General features: G+C 46.2%; 1 protein-coding gene across 1 annotated transcript in view; it reads left to right on the top strand.

Annotated features, from left to right (window-relative positions):
* The first annotated feature begins 1,981 nt into the window (after nucleotides 1-1,981).
* Nucleotides 1,982-18,118, top strand: part of TMOD1 (tropomodulin 1) — a 69,762-nt gene continuing 53,625 nt past the window's right edge. The window contains exon 1 of the mRNA XM_050762210.1: nucleotides 1,982-2,156. Coding sequence (XP_050618167.1) covers nucleotides 2,037-2,156 — 120 coding nt within the window. The 5' untranslated portion in view covers nucleotides 1,982-2,036. The remainder of the gene's footprint in view (nucleotides 2,157-18,118) is intronic.

The raw sequence follows: 18,118 nt of genomic DNA, 5'->3' as shown, positions 1-18,118 counted from the left end.
TTTAAATAACAGAAATGTACTGTCACACAGTGTTGGAGGCTAGAAGCCTGAGATCAAGGTGTTGGCAGCGTGGGTTCCTTCTGGGGCTGGCTTCTGGTGGCTTGCTGGCAATCTTTGGCATTCCTTGGCTTGTAGTAGCATCACCCCAATCTCTGCCTTCATTGTCACATGGTGTTCTCTTAGTCTCTGTGTCTGTGTCCAAATTTCCCCTGTTTATAAGGATCCCAGGTAAAATATTGGATTAGGGGCCCACTCTATCCAGTGAGACCGTGTCTAAACTTAACTACTTACATCTGCAATGACCCTATTTCCAGGTAAGGTCACATTCTAACTTGCAATGTGATACTAGGTTACTGAGATACCGAGGGTTAGAAATTCAACATATGAACTTTTATTTTTATTTTATTTATTTATTTACTTTTTTGAGACTGGATCTCACTCTGTCACCCAGGCTGGAGTGCAGTGGTGGGAACGTGGCTCACTGCAGCCTTGACCTCCTGGGCTCAAGCGATCCTCCCACCTCAGCCTTCTGAGTATCTGGGACTATAGGTGCCTCATGACCACGCCCAGCTAATTTTTGTATTTTTTGTAGAGACGGGGTCTCACTTTGTTGCCCAGGCTGGTCTCAAACTTCTGGGCTTAAGCAATCCTCTTACCTCAGCCTCCCAAATTGCTAAGATTATAGGCACGAGCCACCGCACCCAGCCTTATATATGAGTTTTTAGGAGACACAATATAACTCATCACACTGATTCTATGCACGGTACTACATTTAGCTAAGCTGGAGGACAATAGGGCTCGAGGTCCTGCTGTCCCTTCTAGCTCAGGGGAGGTGGTGTGGTGGAGTAGAGAGCACCCTCGGACTGATGTCAGGGGTCCTGAGTCAAGCCCTAGGCCATCCCTCAGTTTTTTCACTAATAAAAATATTTTAATGAAAAGACCTATTAGTATCCAGCAAGATCTTCAAGGTATAAAAAAGGAAAAAAAAAAAAAAAAAAGACGAACCTCCAGGATGTGTGGAGAGGCTCAGATGAGTTAACAGGTCTGAAAACGTCATGGTTATGGGATGTAGCAGAGACAGGGTCCAAACACAGGCGTTAGGTGTCATCTGTGAAACAGGAAATGAACGGTAGGCTTCTCCAGCAAGAGAGAGCAGTCTGGGAAGCAGCAGAGGTGAACCCTGGTTCCCCGGGTCCTGATGGCAAACCAATTCTTCCCTCTGAACTGGCTCCCTCTGGGGAGAAATGGGGGCCCTGGACTAGGCAGCCCCCTGGCCATGCCACTGGGTGACCCCGCAGAGAAGGTCTGCAGCCAGCAGACCTGAGTTTAAATGTGGAGCTGCTGCTTCCTAGTAGTGTCATTTGGGTAAGTCACTTAACCTCACTAAGTCCTGGTCTATGAAATGGAGATAATAGTAAATACCTACCCCATAGGTTAAATGAGAAAGTCCTTGTGAAGTACTTAACACGCAGCTTGACATAAAGTAGTAAAAGTTAGCTATTTCTATAAACTACCTTTCGTAAGGGTTGAATGAGATGGTGTAGGTGACGGGCCTGCATGCAGTAGGTGCTCAATTAACCATCGATACTCCCCTGCCCCTTTTAAACTCAGTTTTGGCAGAGTTTCCAGCATTCATGATTCCCTCTGGGGTGTAGGGTGAAGGGTGAAGAGTTATACAGAAAAGTATTTGAACTCCTTGAAGAATAACATTGTTTTCAGGCACTCAAAAGCCATTATTAATTACTTGTAATTAATGTCCATGCCAATTGTAACCAATTACAATTCATTAACTTACATGCTCTCAGGACTTTATCTTGCACAGTTTTATTAGAGAATTAGCCAAACTTAGTGTAGTATTCCACCATAGTCATGATTGTCCTGGTGATTCATAAAATGTACCCAGGCCACCGTGTGAATGATGAGCCTCCATTTGCTCTGAGAGAGCAAATTTGAGATGGGTCTTTCTAAGATTCTTGTCTTTCTGGTAGGTATTAATCAGCACAGAAACTCAGGAGACACAGACAAGTTCTTCCACAATGTCGTACAGACGAGAACTAGAGAAATACCGTGACCTGGATGAAGATGAAATCCTTGGAGCCCTCACAGAGGAAGAGCTCAGGACTCTGGAAAATGAGCTGGATGAGCTGGACCCTGATGTGAGTAGGTGCTAAAGGGGAGCACACTGTCACCAGTGAGGGGACCTGGGGAGGGACAGGTGGATGCTTCCTAAAGCCACCACTTCCTTTTTCCTTCCATGGCAATGACGTTAGAATAACTTTGCCTTTGCAGATTTTTCTTTTAATGTGTTGTGTTAGAGTTCTCCAGAGAAAGAGAACCAATAGGGTGTGTGTGTGTGTGTGTGTGTGTGTGTGTGTGTGTGTGTGTGTGTAGAGACAGAGAGAGAAGGGGAGAGAGAGAGAGATTTATTATAAGGCGTTAGCTCACAAGGCTGTAGAGACCGGCAAGATCTGCAGTTGCTAAGGTGGAGACCCAGGAGAGCCAATGGTATAGTTCCAATACAAATACAAATAACCAGCAGGCCGAAGACCCAGGAAGAGTTGGGTCTGGGAAAAGATGTTTTAGTTTGAATCCAAAGGCAGAAAAAAGCCAGTGTTCCAGCTCAAGGCAGTCAGGCAGGAGGAAATCCCCGCCTACTTGGAGGAGGGTCAGCTTTTTTTCCCTATTCAGGTCTTCCACTGATTGGATGCCCCCCCGCCGCCATATCAGGGGGAACAATCTGTGTTACTCAGTCTACTGATTCAAATATTAATCTCATCCAGAAACACCCTCACAGACACACCCAGAATCATGTTTGACCAAATATCTGAGCATCCCATGGTCAAGTCAACATCCAAAATTAACCATCACAGTCTACCCCTTGTCAACTTGGCACACATATACATCTCTTTAAACCATACCTAATTTCCAAATAAAGACAGTAATGATGTCATAATTCTGCCTAACATGATACAACTATCCTGGGTACAATGGAAAACACACTATCACCTTCCCCAAAAGAGGAGGTAAAGTCCATGAGTGATGTTTATTCTTCTCCTTGCTGTCCTGTAACTTAAATACTATAATATAAAATTAATGATACTTAAATCCTATTATACAAAGCCAATACAATCAATAACAGCAAAGTCAGTATCAAACAATCTTGTGTTACATGATAAGGGAATAAGAAAGGGAAAAAGCAAAGATATTTGCTACACACACTCACACACTCCCACACACAAGTGTTCACAAAACAAGGAGGAAGTACTCATGACAATTACAGTCTTCATTTCTGTAACTACTCAGGTAGTTGTAGCTGGTATTTATAACTACCCTGCTTCATTACCCATTCTTTGCCTTTAGCAAGCACCTCAGCTGGTTGTGGTTCTTTACCCCATGGGGTGACCTAAGCTTTCATTTCTGAAAGGCCTGGGCCATTAGTAGTCCTGCCTGGATTAGTTTGTTGTAGTTTTCCATGGACCCTAATCACAGGGCATGGTAATACTTAAAAATGCCCTAAGGGCTCTCCTGTATCCAGATATACACTTTCTCACCTCCCTTGTGCAATAGCTATCCGATTTCCCCTTGGTAGTCAGCATCCGTCACCCCCAGTAACTCCCTTCTTTGCTCGTTGATTCAGAGTCATGAGGAGCCCAAAGCCGGCTGGTGGCAGTTTTAACTTCCAGTTTAATGGAATTGTGGTGTCTCCTAGTGGAACTTTCCTCCTTTGAAACTAAGACTTCTAGGCCAGCAGACCACAGGGTCGTGGGAACAATAAGTGAGAGTTTTGCTAGTGGATCACTAGGAGTAATGGTGAGTGGCACCACTCCTATCTCCAACCTTGATTCCCTGACCCATGTATCCTAGCTATGGGAGAAATGGCATCAGCAACTGCCACTGATTCAGAGCATACACCGCCTTCTGGAGAATGTTGCCCCAGCCTGTAAGGTGTGGCCACCTAGCTGGCACTGTAACTGTGTCTTCAAAAGGCCATTACCCCATTGTATCAAGCCAGCAGCTTCAGGATGGTGGAGAACATGTGTCATGGAATGAATGAGCTGAGAAACAAAGGACCAGAAGAATCCTTCTCATTTAATGTTTGGTGTTTTATCATTGCATTTCTTAATTGGCACATTCAGAAGTGTATTTAATGCTCAGAATTCATCCCTGCACTCAGGGTACACAGTGTTAAGAGTCAAAAGTCTGTTTGGTTGTGTATGTGGTTTAGCAAGTCACACTAGAACAGTAAGCATGGACATAGGTGGCCTCCTAGGCAGGCGTCTTCATCCTACAGCTATACCCCAGGCACCCAGGTCAATGACCAGCGCAGAGAAGGTAGATAATGAAAGTTACTGAACTGAGTAAACGTTCCATGTTGCATATTTTTAATTAAAAATGGAATGTATCACATCCTTTTTTTAAACCAGCCATTGCTCAACTCTGGTTTCATAGTGATCCATAAAGAAAACAACACTTCAATCTCACTCACACACAGATGGCCACGGCTAACATCCAGGGAGCACAGTTCAGACAGAAAAATGCAGGGCTAGAAGTTAGGTGTTTTGCTTCCAATCCCAGCCCTGTCTCTTCCACTCCATGTGACCGTGGACCAAGCTGCCATCCTTCCTAGACCCCAATGTCCCCAGCCATGGAATAACAGAGTTGGCTGGTCATTTTCAGAGTTAAGCTAACCTGACTTATAATCTGGTCTTATACCCAGGTGTGATTAAGTGGCTTCATTCCAGATAACTCAGAATCCTTGCCTAGGGCTCCTGGGTCCCAGGCCCCATAGAATTACACATCCCTCCCGCAGTGTGTCCTCCTCTTCCTGATATTCACGACCTTCCCCTGCCTGCCACGAGAACATGGTTTCCTGATGAGGCTGCTCAAGTTGATCAGAAGTCAGCAGTGGTGGAAAGAGCCTTGCGTTTCTTTCTTCCCCCGCATCATCTCTCCCCATTAGCCTGTGTTTCAGTAAAAACAAGCCATGTAGGCAAGAAAAAATCAAGCTGTAAAATTATTCTGTTCTAATTCTATCCTAGATCACTGTCACACAGAATTCCAAGAACAAACAACTTTATAAAGGGAGAACAAAAGAGGCATGTAGCCAATTCCAGTTAACTCAATAAATGTCACTTGGTTACCTGCCGAGCACCAAGCACTGTGCTGGGCACCAACAGGGGAGCCTGGCTGGGACTCTGCCTTTCAGGAGCACAGGCTGGTGGGGACACAGGCATAATACACTGCGCTTGACACGGCGCAGACAGGAAGCTCTGCTAGGAGATGAACTCTTACTGGTGCGAGGCATCACAGAGCAGGTAACACTGGAACCGGGCCCTGGATTTTTCTAATTCCATGCAGAGTGAGGGCCTTGAGAAAGGCCACAAGGAGAGTGTTGTGTAGGGAAGGTAATTGGGGATGGGAATCTTAGTGTGGTTTCTGTGGAGGGTCAGATGAGACTAGAAAGGGGGGTTGGGATAGATAATGTGGGGGAAGAGGGGGCGGCAAGGCCTACTGAAGGGTTTAGACTTTGCTCAGTAGGTTCAGGGAGCCCTTGAGGGTCAGAGACTCAAAGAGTTCATTGGTTTGGGAGGTGACACTGAGGACACATGGCCGGAGGGGTGTCAGGGAGATGGGTGAGAGGTAGGAGGCGCTCCCGCGGGGGAATCTTTGCCACTCCCAGGGAGAAGTGCACCTGAGGGCCCCGTGGGCCTGTTGGGCTGTTTGAGTTGCCCTGAGCTGCTGCATGGGGATGAGGTCAGGTCAGGCTGTGGCTGCAAATAAGGCAGGTGATGACAAGGGTCAGAGCCAAGCATCAGACCTGGGAGTGGAGGGGGACAGATGGAGGAGGTCTCTCAGAACCCAGAGTGCATCCACCAGGAACTGCATTCCGTTTCACCCCCACACTGGCAAAGAGCTCCCTCAGGTCTGCCACCCCACATATCAGAGCCTCCAGCCTCAGCAGCAAATACCCAGGGCTCCTGCAGCTCTCACACAGCCAGCTCTCCCGCCCAGGTGATGAGCAGGGAAGGGACACTCCACTTGTGCTGCTGAAGGGACAGGGCACCTGGGGCTCAGCTTGCTGAGGGTCACAGGACGCGGGCAGGCACGGAGACTCGGATTTCAAACAGGCCCCAGAGTGTGTGCACCTCCCGCTCTGGCAGGAGAAAGGTAACTGAGCACAGGGGTGTGGGAGCAGGCATGGGCCATCTGAGACCTGCGATTCTCACCCCACTGTGGTTTCCCAGTTGGCATTTTCAAAGACCCCTTTCTCTTTCAGTTCAAAGAAAAGAGAAGAGAAACCAGAGAGAGGATAGGAGATAATGGAGGCCAGTGGGTTTCTGTCCCAGTCACACAATCGGCCCCTTCATTAAGATCAGCTCTGTTACCTGATTTGCAAGACAGTATGTGAGCTTCGAAAAGGCCTAGAGGGCCTCCCTTCTTTTGGAGAGCACAAACATTCCAGTTCTAGTTTCACCCTCCCTTCGCCCATGCTCTGAAATCACAGCACAGGGAGAGGCCAAAGATATGCAGACAATGAGAGACTCCTAGCCGGCCAGCAGGTGTCCGCCCCTCCCACTGCTTCAGAGCAGGAGCAGAGCCCAGAGAGGGGAAAGAACTTGCTCTAGGTCATACATCCAAGCAGAACCAGATCAGAACCCTGGTCCCTGGGCACCAAGGCCACTGCCCTCTCTGTTATAGTCCATATTCCTCCTGTTTTTATTTTTGTTTAATGAGTGCTTAGATGGCACTCAACTATTTGCAGGTGCTGTTCTAAGGATTTTGAAAATATTAACTCATTTGACCATCATCATGATCCTAGGAGGCAGGCCCTGTTATCATCCCCATTTTACAGATGAGGAAACTGAGAGGTGAAGTCACTTGTGCAAAGTCCCACAGCTAGGCGATGGCAGAGCCACTATGTGCGGGTCTGGAGTCCACAACTTAGCCATGCCACTGCAAGTCCTCATGGGAGTGTTCAGGGAGAGAATTTGGCTGCAGATGTGCTCTAGTTTTGTGGTTGGGGGCTGCTGTATGAAAATCATTCCTCTTTTTTCTGGGAAAGAGCCTGAGGTGCAGAAGTCCAGATTCCAGTCCTGGCTCTGCTCCGGACGTGATTTTCCTTCTTTGGATCTCAATTCTCCTGTCTGTAAAACGGATGCAGTCGGCCTAGATGGCCTTGGAAGCCCCCTCCAGCTCTAACCACATATGATTTATTTGAACCATTCTCGGCTGTCTCAGTACCTGAATTCAACAAACACTTCAAGGGGTGATGTTTCTGGTTATGCAATTGTTAAGCCCCAGTGTCATGTGACAGAATGGAGTACGAGGACTTGGAAAGCAGCTCTGTTTGCAGCAGAGGATTCCAAACTTGTGCACATTAAAAAAAAAAAAAAAAGTCCCCGAAACTTTCTATCTCTCACTCTGGAAAAACTCGAGCTTATCATGAGATTGTTGCACTTGGACTCCCTCGGGAAAGGAATGCTTCATGTGCTAAAAGTATCCGCTGTTGACTGATTCCCCAGAGGATCTGCCCTTTCTCGTCTCTCTGGAGTTAAGTGGATGCTGCTCTGAAGCAGAGCCAGTTCCTCAGTTCAGATTGCCTTTGTACCTGGCAGTGGGGGCAACACAGAGAGAGGTTTTAAGAATGACAAGTCATCGTGACTTCTGCAGGGAGCAGTGTACAGTTTTCTTATGAGCAATAGACACTCAATACTTCCTGCGTGTGCCATGAGCAAAGCCCTATGTGGATTATCTCATTTAGTCCTCTGGGAGGGTTCAGTCATTAGCCCCATTTTAAAGATAGAGAAGCCAAGGCTTAGAGATAGAAAGTAACCTGCCCAGGATGCAATCTGAGTGGTGCTGGGATTCCAACCTGGATAGTCTTGGCCCGGTAACCTGTGCTGTTAACTGCCATCCCCTGGGAGCACCTCTGAGACTAGCCCAGAAGGAAACTCAGAGAGCAGACTGGGGAATTATGAGCAAATTGTTATTTCCAACTTGACTTCTTTTGAAGTTGTTATGTTATTTTCACAATAAATACTAATCTTTAAAGAAAAGAAGAATCCACCAACACAAGGAATTTAACCGTAAATATTGATTGTTAATGAGGCTTTGGGGAAAAGGCAGAACATTTTTTAAACTGTCTCAGTAAAAGGCTCAAAATATTCGCAGGAGAGAAGATGGTAGAGATAATTCAACCTTGTAAAGAAACTGGGTCCTAAGAGTTGATTTTAAAGTCAGCTGTCGGGAATCTCAACACCATATAACCATACAGACAATAATGGAAAACAACAGACCCTCTGCAAAGCCTGAATAATAATAACCATCATTTTCTACCAAGGTGTTTTTTGTTGGTATTTTTGTTTGTTTGTTTTTGTTTTTTTGAGACAGAGTTTCACTCTTGTTGCCCAGGCTGGAGTGCAATGGCGTGACCTCTGCTCATTGCAGCTTCCGCCTCCCAGGTTCAAGTGATTCTCCTGCCTCAGCCTCCCGAGTAGCTGGGATTACAGGTGTGCATCACCAGGCCTGGCTAGTTTTTGTATTTTTAGTAGAGATGGGGTTTCACCATATTGGCCAGGCTGGTCTCGAACTCCTGACCTCAGGTGATCCACCTGCCTCGGCCTCCCACAGTGCTGGGATTACAGATGTGAACCACTGCACCCAGCCTCTGCTAAGGTGTTCTTACATGCCAGGTGCTATGCTAAGCATTTTATGGGCATCATTTCATAAAATATTTACAAGGATCTTACAAGATTGATCCTCATAGGATGAGGTTAATGTCATTCTGTAGATAAAGAAATAGGTGCCCAGAATCACACAGCTATTGATACAATTCAGACAGATGCTGCCTTCCTTAGTCCATAATGTGTCAAGAGTTCTGAGAACAGGCCGGGTTCAGTGGCTCGCTCCTATAATCTCAGCACTTTTTGGGGCCAAGGCAGGCAGATTACTTGAGGTCAGGAGTTCGAAATCAGCCTGGCCAACATGGAGAAACCCTGTCTCTACTTAAAATACAAAAATTAGCTAGGCGTGGTGGTGTGCACCTGTAATGCCAGCTACTTGAGAGGCTGAGACAGGAGAATTGTTTGAAACCTGGGAGGCGGAGGTTGCAGTGAGCCAAGATCACACCACTGCACTCCAGCCTGGGTGACAGAGCAAGACTCCATCTCAAAAAAAAAAAAGAGTTCTGAGAACAAAGGGCCATGAATTGCAGGATGAAATAATGGAAAACAGAACTGGAGAATCCCAGAGCTCCAAGGACACTTAGAAATCATCTAACGGTACCCCACCAGGCATCTACGTATGTGGTACCCGGTAGAGAAAGCCTGATTTTGGAGTCTGTCCTGGACACACTTGGTGTTTTCTGTATTTCATCAAATCCTCATACCATCCTGTGAGGTGTCATTATTACCATTTCACTGATGAAACATCCAAGCATCAACAAAACCCTGAAGTGGAAAGACGGGAAAGGACTCGTTCAAGGTCACACAGCAAGTCAGCGGCAGAGCCAAGGCGCCCACCTGGTACTTCCTGTCACTCCACATGGCTTCCCATCAGACGATCACAAAATCATCCTACTCGTGTCCTAATTCATATCCTTTAAGGCAAAGACACTCTTGGCCATCCAGGAAGCAGACAAATTTGGTCCACAGGGCCGTGATTCTCCTTTGTAACACAAACCGGCAGAATCGCAAGCCCAGGACAGAAGTAAACAGTTGAAATGGAAAGAAATAAATCTCTCCTCTAAAAATAGGCACACATCCTTAGAAACACTGCCGGCCGTGCACAGAGACGAGGACGGGCCTGGCGGGGTGAGGGCAAGTCAGGCCAGGCGTCTGTGTGTCCCCATCCCATCCTCTGCCCTCTGGACCCATGACCACCCCTCCCAACCCCTCCTCTGGCTGGGGAACCTCCTTGACCTGAAGCCCCTCACTTCCTCCCATTTTTCAAGGCTTGACCTTTCCTCCCCTCCCTCGGAAGACTTTTAGACTCTTTCACCTTCACACCCCTAGCACAGCACCTGCTCCGCCCTGAGGACACTGAGCTGTTTCCTTTTTGATTTTGACATGTTGAATAGGAAACATTGTAAACGCATAGGAGAGTACAGTATATACCTATGTTCTCATCATCTGAATTTAGCAAACGTTAACATTTTGCCTTATTTGGTTCTGATCATTCTTAAAAAAAAAAAAAAAGAAATCACTACAGATAAAGTTTAAACCCTGCCTTTCTGTCTCCCTTTCTATTCACCATCGCTGCCACTCTACTGAGCGCTTTCTACTGGGAGGCAGCAAACCGAGTACCCACAATGTCATGTAAGTGACCTACATGAAGGAAGGAAGATGCATCAGTTTTCTTGAGCCATGTGGTCATCTTGGCTTATCTATTACTTTCTCACTTTTTAAAGATATGTATATGTAAGAAAATTTTCACTTACCATCTACATTTTCAGAAATAAAAGCAACTGCAAAACCAGTGCTATGTAGTAACTGACCTTGGCCTCTGTGTCAGAGGCAACAGGGAGTGGTGGGGACTGAGGCAAATGGGAGTTTGTCTAAAGGGCCCACCATTTTCAGCTCCACTAATTGTTGCCAGTATGAGAGTGCAGACCTGGTATTACCACATCACCTAATGTTTCCAGAGATGTTGGAAATCTGGATTTTTAAAAAATGTGTAAGCTCCTTATTTTAAAATGCTGATAGCTCATTTAAATGCACAGGCCAAACAAACCCAACCGAGTGTTAGCATTTAATTTGCCTGTAGGCCTCTCAGTTTGCAGCTCTGGTTCTACCTCCTATGGCAGATGTTTGTTTTAGCATAAAAAATAGACACATACACAAACATATACATGTATGATTAGATGAAAAGCACCTAGCCCAGTGCCTAGCATATGGTGGTCCTTAATAAATGTGAGCCTGAGTATATGATTTGTCCACTAGAATCTAAGTTTTTTTAGACTGGAACCATACTGTATGGCCACAGATACAGTGCAGCCAGGTATAGTTGTGCAAGTTGCACGCTGTACTCCAGGAGACACTGTTCACATAGACTAGAGAGTGAATCATGTCCTTGGCTTAGTGCAGTGCGCAACCTGCACAACCAGATGTGACTGCCCTGGCAGAGGGCATAATGCAGTGTCTGTTCAGTTGAATGAAAGTGAATGATCATACCCAGTGATGGTAAAACTGACTAGCAAGAAGCTGCTTCTGTATGGAGTTAAACCGTTATTCTGAGGTTTCAAGATAAAAGGGCTCTTAACCCTCATTTTACAGATAGGGAATCCAAAACTAGAGAGCACCAGTGCCCCATCTGTGGCCTCACAGCCCTTGGCTGAGAACCCAGGTTATCAGGTAGGGTGCAGCTTCGCTACAAGTAACAGAGACTCAGAGAAATGTGATTTGTGCAGTGTTTTATCCATCCCTCAAGTAAAAGTCCACAGGTAGGCAATCTAGGGCTGGGATGCAGCTCAGCTGCCCAGACTTCTCAGAGTCCTAGACTCTGTCCAGCTCATCTTTCTGCCATTTTAAGATTTAGCCCTATAGCCATAATAGCCACATTCCAGGCATCCAAATAGAGAAAAAGGGGTAGAGAGCGGGGAGGGATAAAAGAAAGGAGAAAAGCCATCATTCAAGTCCCTTTTAAGGAAAGTTACCAGAAATTGCCACTGGACACTTCTCATATAATTGCCTGGAACTTAATTATATGACTCAACCTAGCTGCAAGGGAGCCTGCGAAGTGTAGCCTTTAATCTGAGCAGCCAAGAGCTCAACTAAAAGGTGGAGGCTTTCTTTTATTGCTAAAGAAAGGGAAGCTGGAATCAGGGATGATTTGGAGTCTATCACTGTGAGTTCACTAGTGTGATGGCCTGATGTTCTGCTCTGCTGAAAGCCCTGAGGTGGATTGAGAGGAGTTGGCAGGAATTTAACCAAATCTAGGTCCTTAAAGAAAGCATTATAAAGATCTCACTTTCTAGCTTGGCACTTCCCAAAACCCACAACAGTGAACTTTGGTCTCATCCTAGACACTCCCCAACTCTGACACCTTTCATAATATGTCCCTCTCCCCAAAACCCACTTGAGGACAGCAGCTGGGTGGAAAAGCCAATGGCTTGGGATAGCAGAAGCGACGTGGGCCTGAAGGGAGTCCAAGTCTTACCACCCTGTTCCCAACTGGAGCATCAGTGTTGTGTGACTGTGGACAACTCAGACCACATTCTCATAGCATTCAGGGCTTGGTGCTGGGGATTCAGACAAGACTAAGATATATCCCAGCTGGCCCGTGAGGGGCACCCGGTATCCTTGGGGAGAGACATACAGCATAGATATGCTTCACAGAGTAAGATGAGCATTATATAAGAACTGGCAACATGCCTAGGGGAGTTTGGAGCAAGATTCACCAGATCAGTATGGAGAACCCTGCAAAGGCTGAACAGGGTGCCCCAGGGAAGGGCTTTGAAAGATTAATGCAGGGGAGCTGGAGTGACGGAATTCCAGGTGGAAGGCACAGCCTGAGCAAAGGCACGTCAGTGGGAGAGTGCAGGGCGTGGCTGTGGAATGTGGAGCAGCCTGGAGTGGCTAGAACATGGGCTACTTGATGAAGGGAAGAGGCTCAGGAGGCTGGAGAGGTGGGAGTAGGTTGGAGTCAAATCATGAAAAGCTCTTCATGCCTGGCTGATGAATTGGTCGAGGTTCCGTAGGTCAGGGAAGTGGTTGGGCATTTATGAATATGCTGGGGAGCGATGTGATCAGGTGTACATGTCGGTGGCGTCTAAGGAGCAGAGGTGGACAGACCTGAAGCAGGGAACCAGCCAGGAGCCTGCTCTGGTGGTCCCGGCAAGAGTCACAGGGGCTGGAACAAGGGTGATGCCCATGGGAGGAGACATTTCGGAACACTGCAGCCTCAGATCCTAATGCCTCCCCTAGCAGGCCATGCCACCCTCATCTTCTGGGCTTCTGCTGCACCGTGCTTTCTCTCTCCCTGCGATGCCCCTCCACTCCCTCTCCTCACTTGGCTGGCTCCTCCCTGGCCCCTCAGACTCAGTTCAGGACCACCTCCTCCAGGAAGCCTGGGGCTGAGTAAGGTGACCACACCACTGAGATGTGTATCTCCCCTGTGGCTGCGAGCCTCTCTGGGCTGGGATCACACCGTCATTGTTTCAGGACACCCAGTCCCCAGCGCAACAGGAACATGGAACATTTTCCCTGCACATGAGGCAGGAAAGGAGGATTAGGGGAAAGCCAGGGAGGGAAGGTTTGTCCCCAGCTTGTACTGTGAATACCAGAGAGAGACCATACTGCTATGATAAATAGGTACCACCACAAGCAATTACTGGGTTTGGGCTACAGGAGTGCCTTTGGACGTCGGCATTAATGCCCTATAAAGTTGACTGGGGAAATGGCAGTTATTGAGTTTCACCAGCCCTGCATCAAGGTCAGGGCAGCTGAGCCAAAGGCCTAGCTCTTTGTGGAGAGAAAGCAAAGAGGGAGAGGAAGAGTCCCAGAGTGTGTGTGTTGGGGCAGAGGCTGTGTCTGGAGGGGGTGGGGCTCTTAGAGGTTTGGATCCTACTGGTCCCTTTGTAACGTCAAGACGCTGTGACTGGGGCAAGAGTGGGCTCACCCCACTGTCCCTGTCACGCTCTCAGGCTAAAGTATGTGAGAAGAGTGCTCCACTGAATCATTTCCAGTGGGATCTGGAAGCTACTGGCCAGTAATGCAGAGGCAGAGTTCTGTATATCGGGACGGGACCATAAGTGCCTAAGTTTTACGTAAGGAGAAACAGACCTGGCAGATAACTGGAAAATAAATCCTCAAGCCAGTTAAAAACTTTTGTTTTCCAGTCAAATCCCTTGTAAAAGGCAACTAGGGGAGCTGCTGGCCTGTGAAAGGTTTGCCCTGGCGTGGCCTGGCCTGATGTGGAGGCGGGTGGGCGTCTAGGGCACACTTAGGTTAAATTGTTTGAAATGGGAGGAGGGAAGAGGAGTCAGCTGGAAGTTTGAAAAGTGAGGCCACTTTGGTTTCACTGCTACCCTGGGAGAGTTACCCAGTGCCCCTGGGCCTCGGTTTCTCCATGTGTACACTGAGACTCATTTGATAAGCAGGGGAGTGGAGAGCTGGCTTTCTAACACTTGGGGAGGAGACCTGGCTCTCACGTGCGGCCACATCTGGTTTCCAGGATCTGTTCCCAGAGGACGGCAGTCAGGTGGGATGGAAAGTTTTCTGTGGGATGCAAGTCAAGAGTCCCGGGCTCTCGGTCCAGTGTATGACCTCAGGCGAGGCTCCTCCCTTCCTCGGCCCTTGGCCTCTTCCAATCCCTGATAAAGAGGTTGTACCACCTGTCCTGTCCTCTTCCAAGAAGCTGTGTGTAATTCAGTCACAGAATAGGAACCTGGGACCCCAGAGCCCAGACCCAGGGGTCACGTTTTGTATTCCCTCGTCCTTAGATATAGCTGATGTATTTAGGAAAAGTGATAAAAATTCCTTGTTTTTTGTCACTGTGAAGAACCAGGTTAAGGGTTTTGAAAGGTTTTATGCATGGTGAGCCACCAGTCTGAAGATAGTTATATAGATCCTTGACCATGCTAATATATATACATGCTAACTATATACGGTGTCATTTTTATGTAAGCTCAGCCTTCCCAGCTGTGAGGCTAACAAGCTATGTGACTTTGGGCCAGTGACTTCAGTTTTCTATGCCTCAGTTTCCCCACTGGAAAATGAAAAAAATCATTGGTCTAGAGGATCTCTTAGGGCTTTATATTTATGATCCTTTTAATGCATTGTGTGTGTTCATGCATGTGCACATGTGTGATTGTGTGTGTGTACATCTGTGTGCGTGTATGTGTACGTGTGTGTGCATGTGTGTTGCCTCTGTGTGCACATCTGAACAAGCCCACAAGGTTCTAGCCAGGATGACTTCTCATGAAGCCCTATCTATAGCAATGATAACTGTGCGGATACTTGATATTTAGCTTTACTGGCACCTGTTTGCAGGGTGTTAAAGCTCCTAATGGCACAGTTAAGGATCTGTCCAAGTTTCCATTGTCCTTTGAAAAACTGGACTCCAGAGTGTGGGTGTGAAAATTAGACTGCAATGTTAGCCTGCCAAGCTGCACATCCGAGTTTTAATTCTACAACATTTAAGGGGAAGTCGCCATTTTAAAAATCAAGAGTTGGGAACTGAATACAGGAAAGGTTGCCGAATTTCCACCTCTATAGTCATTTTCAAGAACAAATTAAACCTTGTATTTTCAAAATTTTAAAAATTCTAAATTTAAAACCTATGTGTATACCTCTTGCTTTCTCTAGCCCAACACCTGATATGGGCAGGATACACAGTAAATATTCGTGAAACAAATGAATGAATATTTTGGCTTTCTTACATGGAATTTTAGTTTGCTAGGAACCTTAGATCAGATGTGGCATAATGGCAGTTTATGGGCCGAGTCTGCCTAGCAGATATGTTTTATTTGGCCTGAACATTGTTTTTAAAATATTTGGACTATATGTCAATATTTTAAAATCAAGAGATTTCATACAAAAAATGAGCAGATCAAATAACAACATCCACATTCCTACATGTCAACAGTTCGCTGGAGCTGGGTAGTGTGGAGGCATGAACGCTCCAGTGTGCCCCAGTCCCCACCACTCCCAGGTAACTCACAGCTATTATATAATTTTTAGCTTAAGATCAGAGATAATCTAGAATTTCCTCCTCTTAAAACCCGCACTAAATTTCCTGTCGGGTAATGATAAAAAGATCATCCAGGTGTTAATCACTGCCCTCCTCAGATGAGCAAATTTCCAATTGTTAAATAGGACATAGAGATTTCCTCAGACTCCTATATACAAAGCTCACAACCTGTCTTTGGGGTAAGGATGTTTGTGTGACAAGTGCATGTGACTTTCAGTGCCCCTAATAAATTGATGGCTGCTTTGGTGGAGTCAGACTGATGCTTCCCTTTGAACTAACGACAAAAAAAAAAAAAAAAAACCACTTGCCCAGCAAATTTATCCTGTGCACATTTTAAGATTGAGATTTAAATTCCTTATAGGTTAAATGAGTTCAATTTCCCACAGGCACCATGAAAGTGTACCTTTAAATGTAATTTATAGGCTTGTTATAGATTCTTCCTTGCTTCAGTAAAGTAGACCTTCCCCTCCCTTTAGGATCTTGATTACCATGTATTTAGTGTATGTGTAATTAAGCTTTTTCTCTAGACCAGGCGCGGTGGCTCATGCCTGTAACCCCAGCACTTTGGAAAGCCAAGGTGGGTGGATCACAAGGTCAGGAGTTCAAGACCAGACTGGCCAACATGGTGAAACCCATCTCTACTAAAAATACAAAAAAAAAAAAAAAATAGCGAGGCATGATGGCGTGCACCTATAATACCAGCTACTCAGGAGGCTGAGGCAGAAGAATCACTTGAACCTGGGAGGTGGAGGTTGCAGTGAGCTGAGATAGCGCCACTGCACTCCAGCCTGGGCAGCAGAGCCAGACTCCATCTCAAAAACAAAACAAAGCAAAACAAACAAACAAAACAAAACAACAAAAAAAGATCAACAAAGAAAAACTTTTCTCTGATCTTACACTACTTTCTCCATTCACCTCTCATCTCCCTGGTTACTCCAAATTTTTAAATTTCTCTTTGTGGGGTCATAGCCCTACCTCTTAACACACTGCCTAGACACATAGCATTCATTTAGCAGATGTTTATTGAATGAATAAGAAATAAGGGAATGAGAGGTGCTTTTCTATGCATACGTGATCACCAAATACTCTCCTGGTCAGAGCCAACAACAGAATGGTTGTGGGAACTCTTTTCCCCACCTATTGGGTAGCCCGGGTCTGAGAGTCAGTATTAGGTTCTAATAATTGTGAGAGCTCTATGGCAATATCTTCAGGTTCATTTAACTTATCCACAACTAATTTACATCATAAGGTAAATTACATTGTAAAACAGGCACCATTTGAAATTTGGCCAGCTCTAGCCTGGTCAGTCTCAGCATCACCATGAACCACTGGCACATGAAGAGTTTTCTGTCCTCAGCATTCCATGACCATTTGGTGCAGTTACTGCATTAGCCACTTTTATCATTCTCCCATAGATGACATATGCCATTTAAAAAATGATAGCTTTTTTGAGATACAATTCACATAGTATACAATCATCCACTTAACATGCGCCATTCAGTCCAGGTGTGGTGGCTCACACCTGTAATCCCAGCACTTTGGGAGGCTGAGGCAGGTGGATCATGAGGTCAGGAGATTGAGACCACCCTGGCTAACAGGGTGAAACCCCGTCTCTACTAAAAATACAAAAAATTAGCCAGGCGTGGTGGCAGGTGCCTGTAGTCCCAGCTACTCAGGAGGCTGAGGCAGGAGAGTGGCATGAACCCGGTGGGGCAGAGCTTGCAGTTAGCCGAGATCACGCCACTGCACTCCAGCCTGGGTGACAGAGCAAGACTCCGTCTCAAAAAAAAAAAAAAAAAAAAGAAAAAAAAAAAGCACCATTTGTTCTTTTAGCATATTCACAGAGTCGTATAAGCATCGTGATCAATTTTAGAACATTTTCATCACCTCAGAAAGAAACCTCATGCCCATTAGCTGTCACTGTCCATCTCCCTTCAACCTTCCCAGCTGTATTAGCCTGTTCAGGCTGCTCTAACAAAATACCACAGACCAGGTGGCTTAAACAACAGAAACTTATTTTTGCACAGTTCCAGAGGCTTAGAAGTCCCAGATCAGGGTCTTGAGGGGTCAGTTTCTGGTCAAGGAGCAGCTTCCGTCTGTGTGTTTTCATGGTGACTGGTTGGGGAAGGAGGTGTTGCAGCAGCTCTCTGGCATCTCTTCTTATAGGAACATCAATCCTATCAGATCAGGGTTTCACCCTTATGACCTCATTTGACTTTAATTATCTCCTTACAGGCCCTGTCTCCAATTATAGTCACTCTGGGGGTGACGGCTTCAACATATGAATTGGAGGCAAACATTCCAGTCCATAACACCAGTCCTAGGCAACCACTAATCTACTTTCTGTCTCTACAGATTTGACTGTTCTGTACATGTCATATATTATATGGAATCGTATAATACATGGCCTTTTGTATCTGGCTTCTTA

The sequence above is a fragment of the Macaca thibetana genome, chromosome 15, assembly GCF_024542745.1.
Source record: "Macaca thibetana thibetana isolate TM-01 chromosome 15, ASM2454274v1, whole genome shotgun sequence".
NCBI lineage: Eukaryota > Metazoa > Chordata > Mammalia > Primates > Cercopithecidae > Macaca > Macaca thibetana.
The sequence above is the reverse complement of the archived record's forward strand: the minus strand, read 5'-3'. Positions and strand labels throughout refer to the sequence as shown.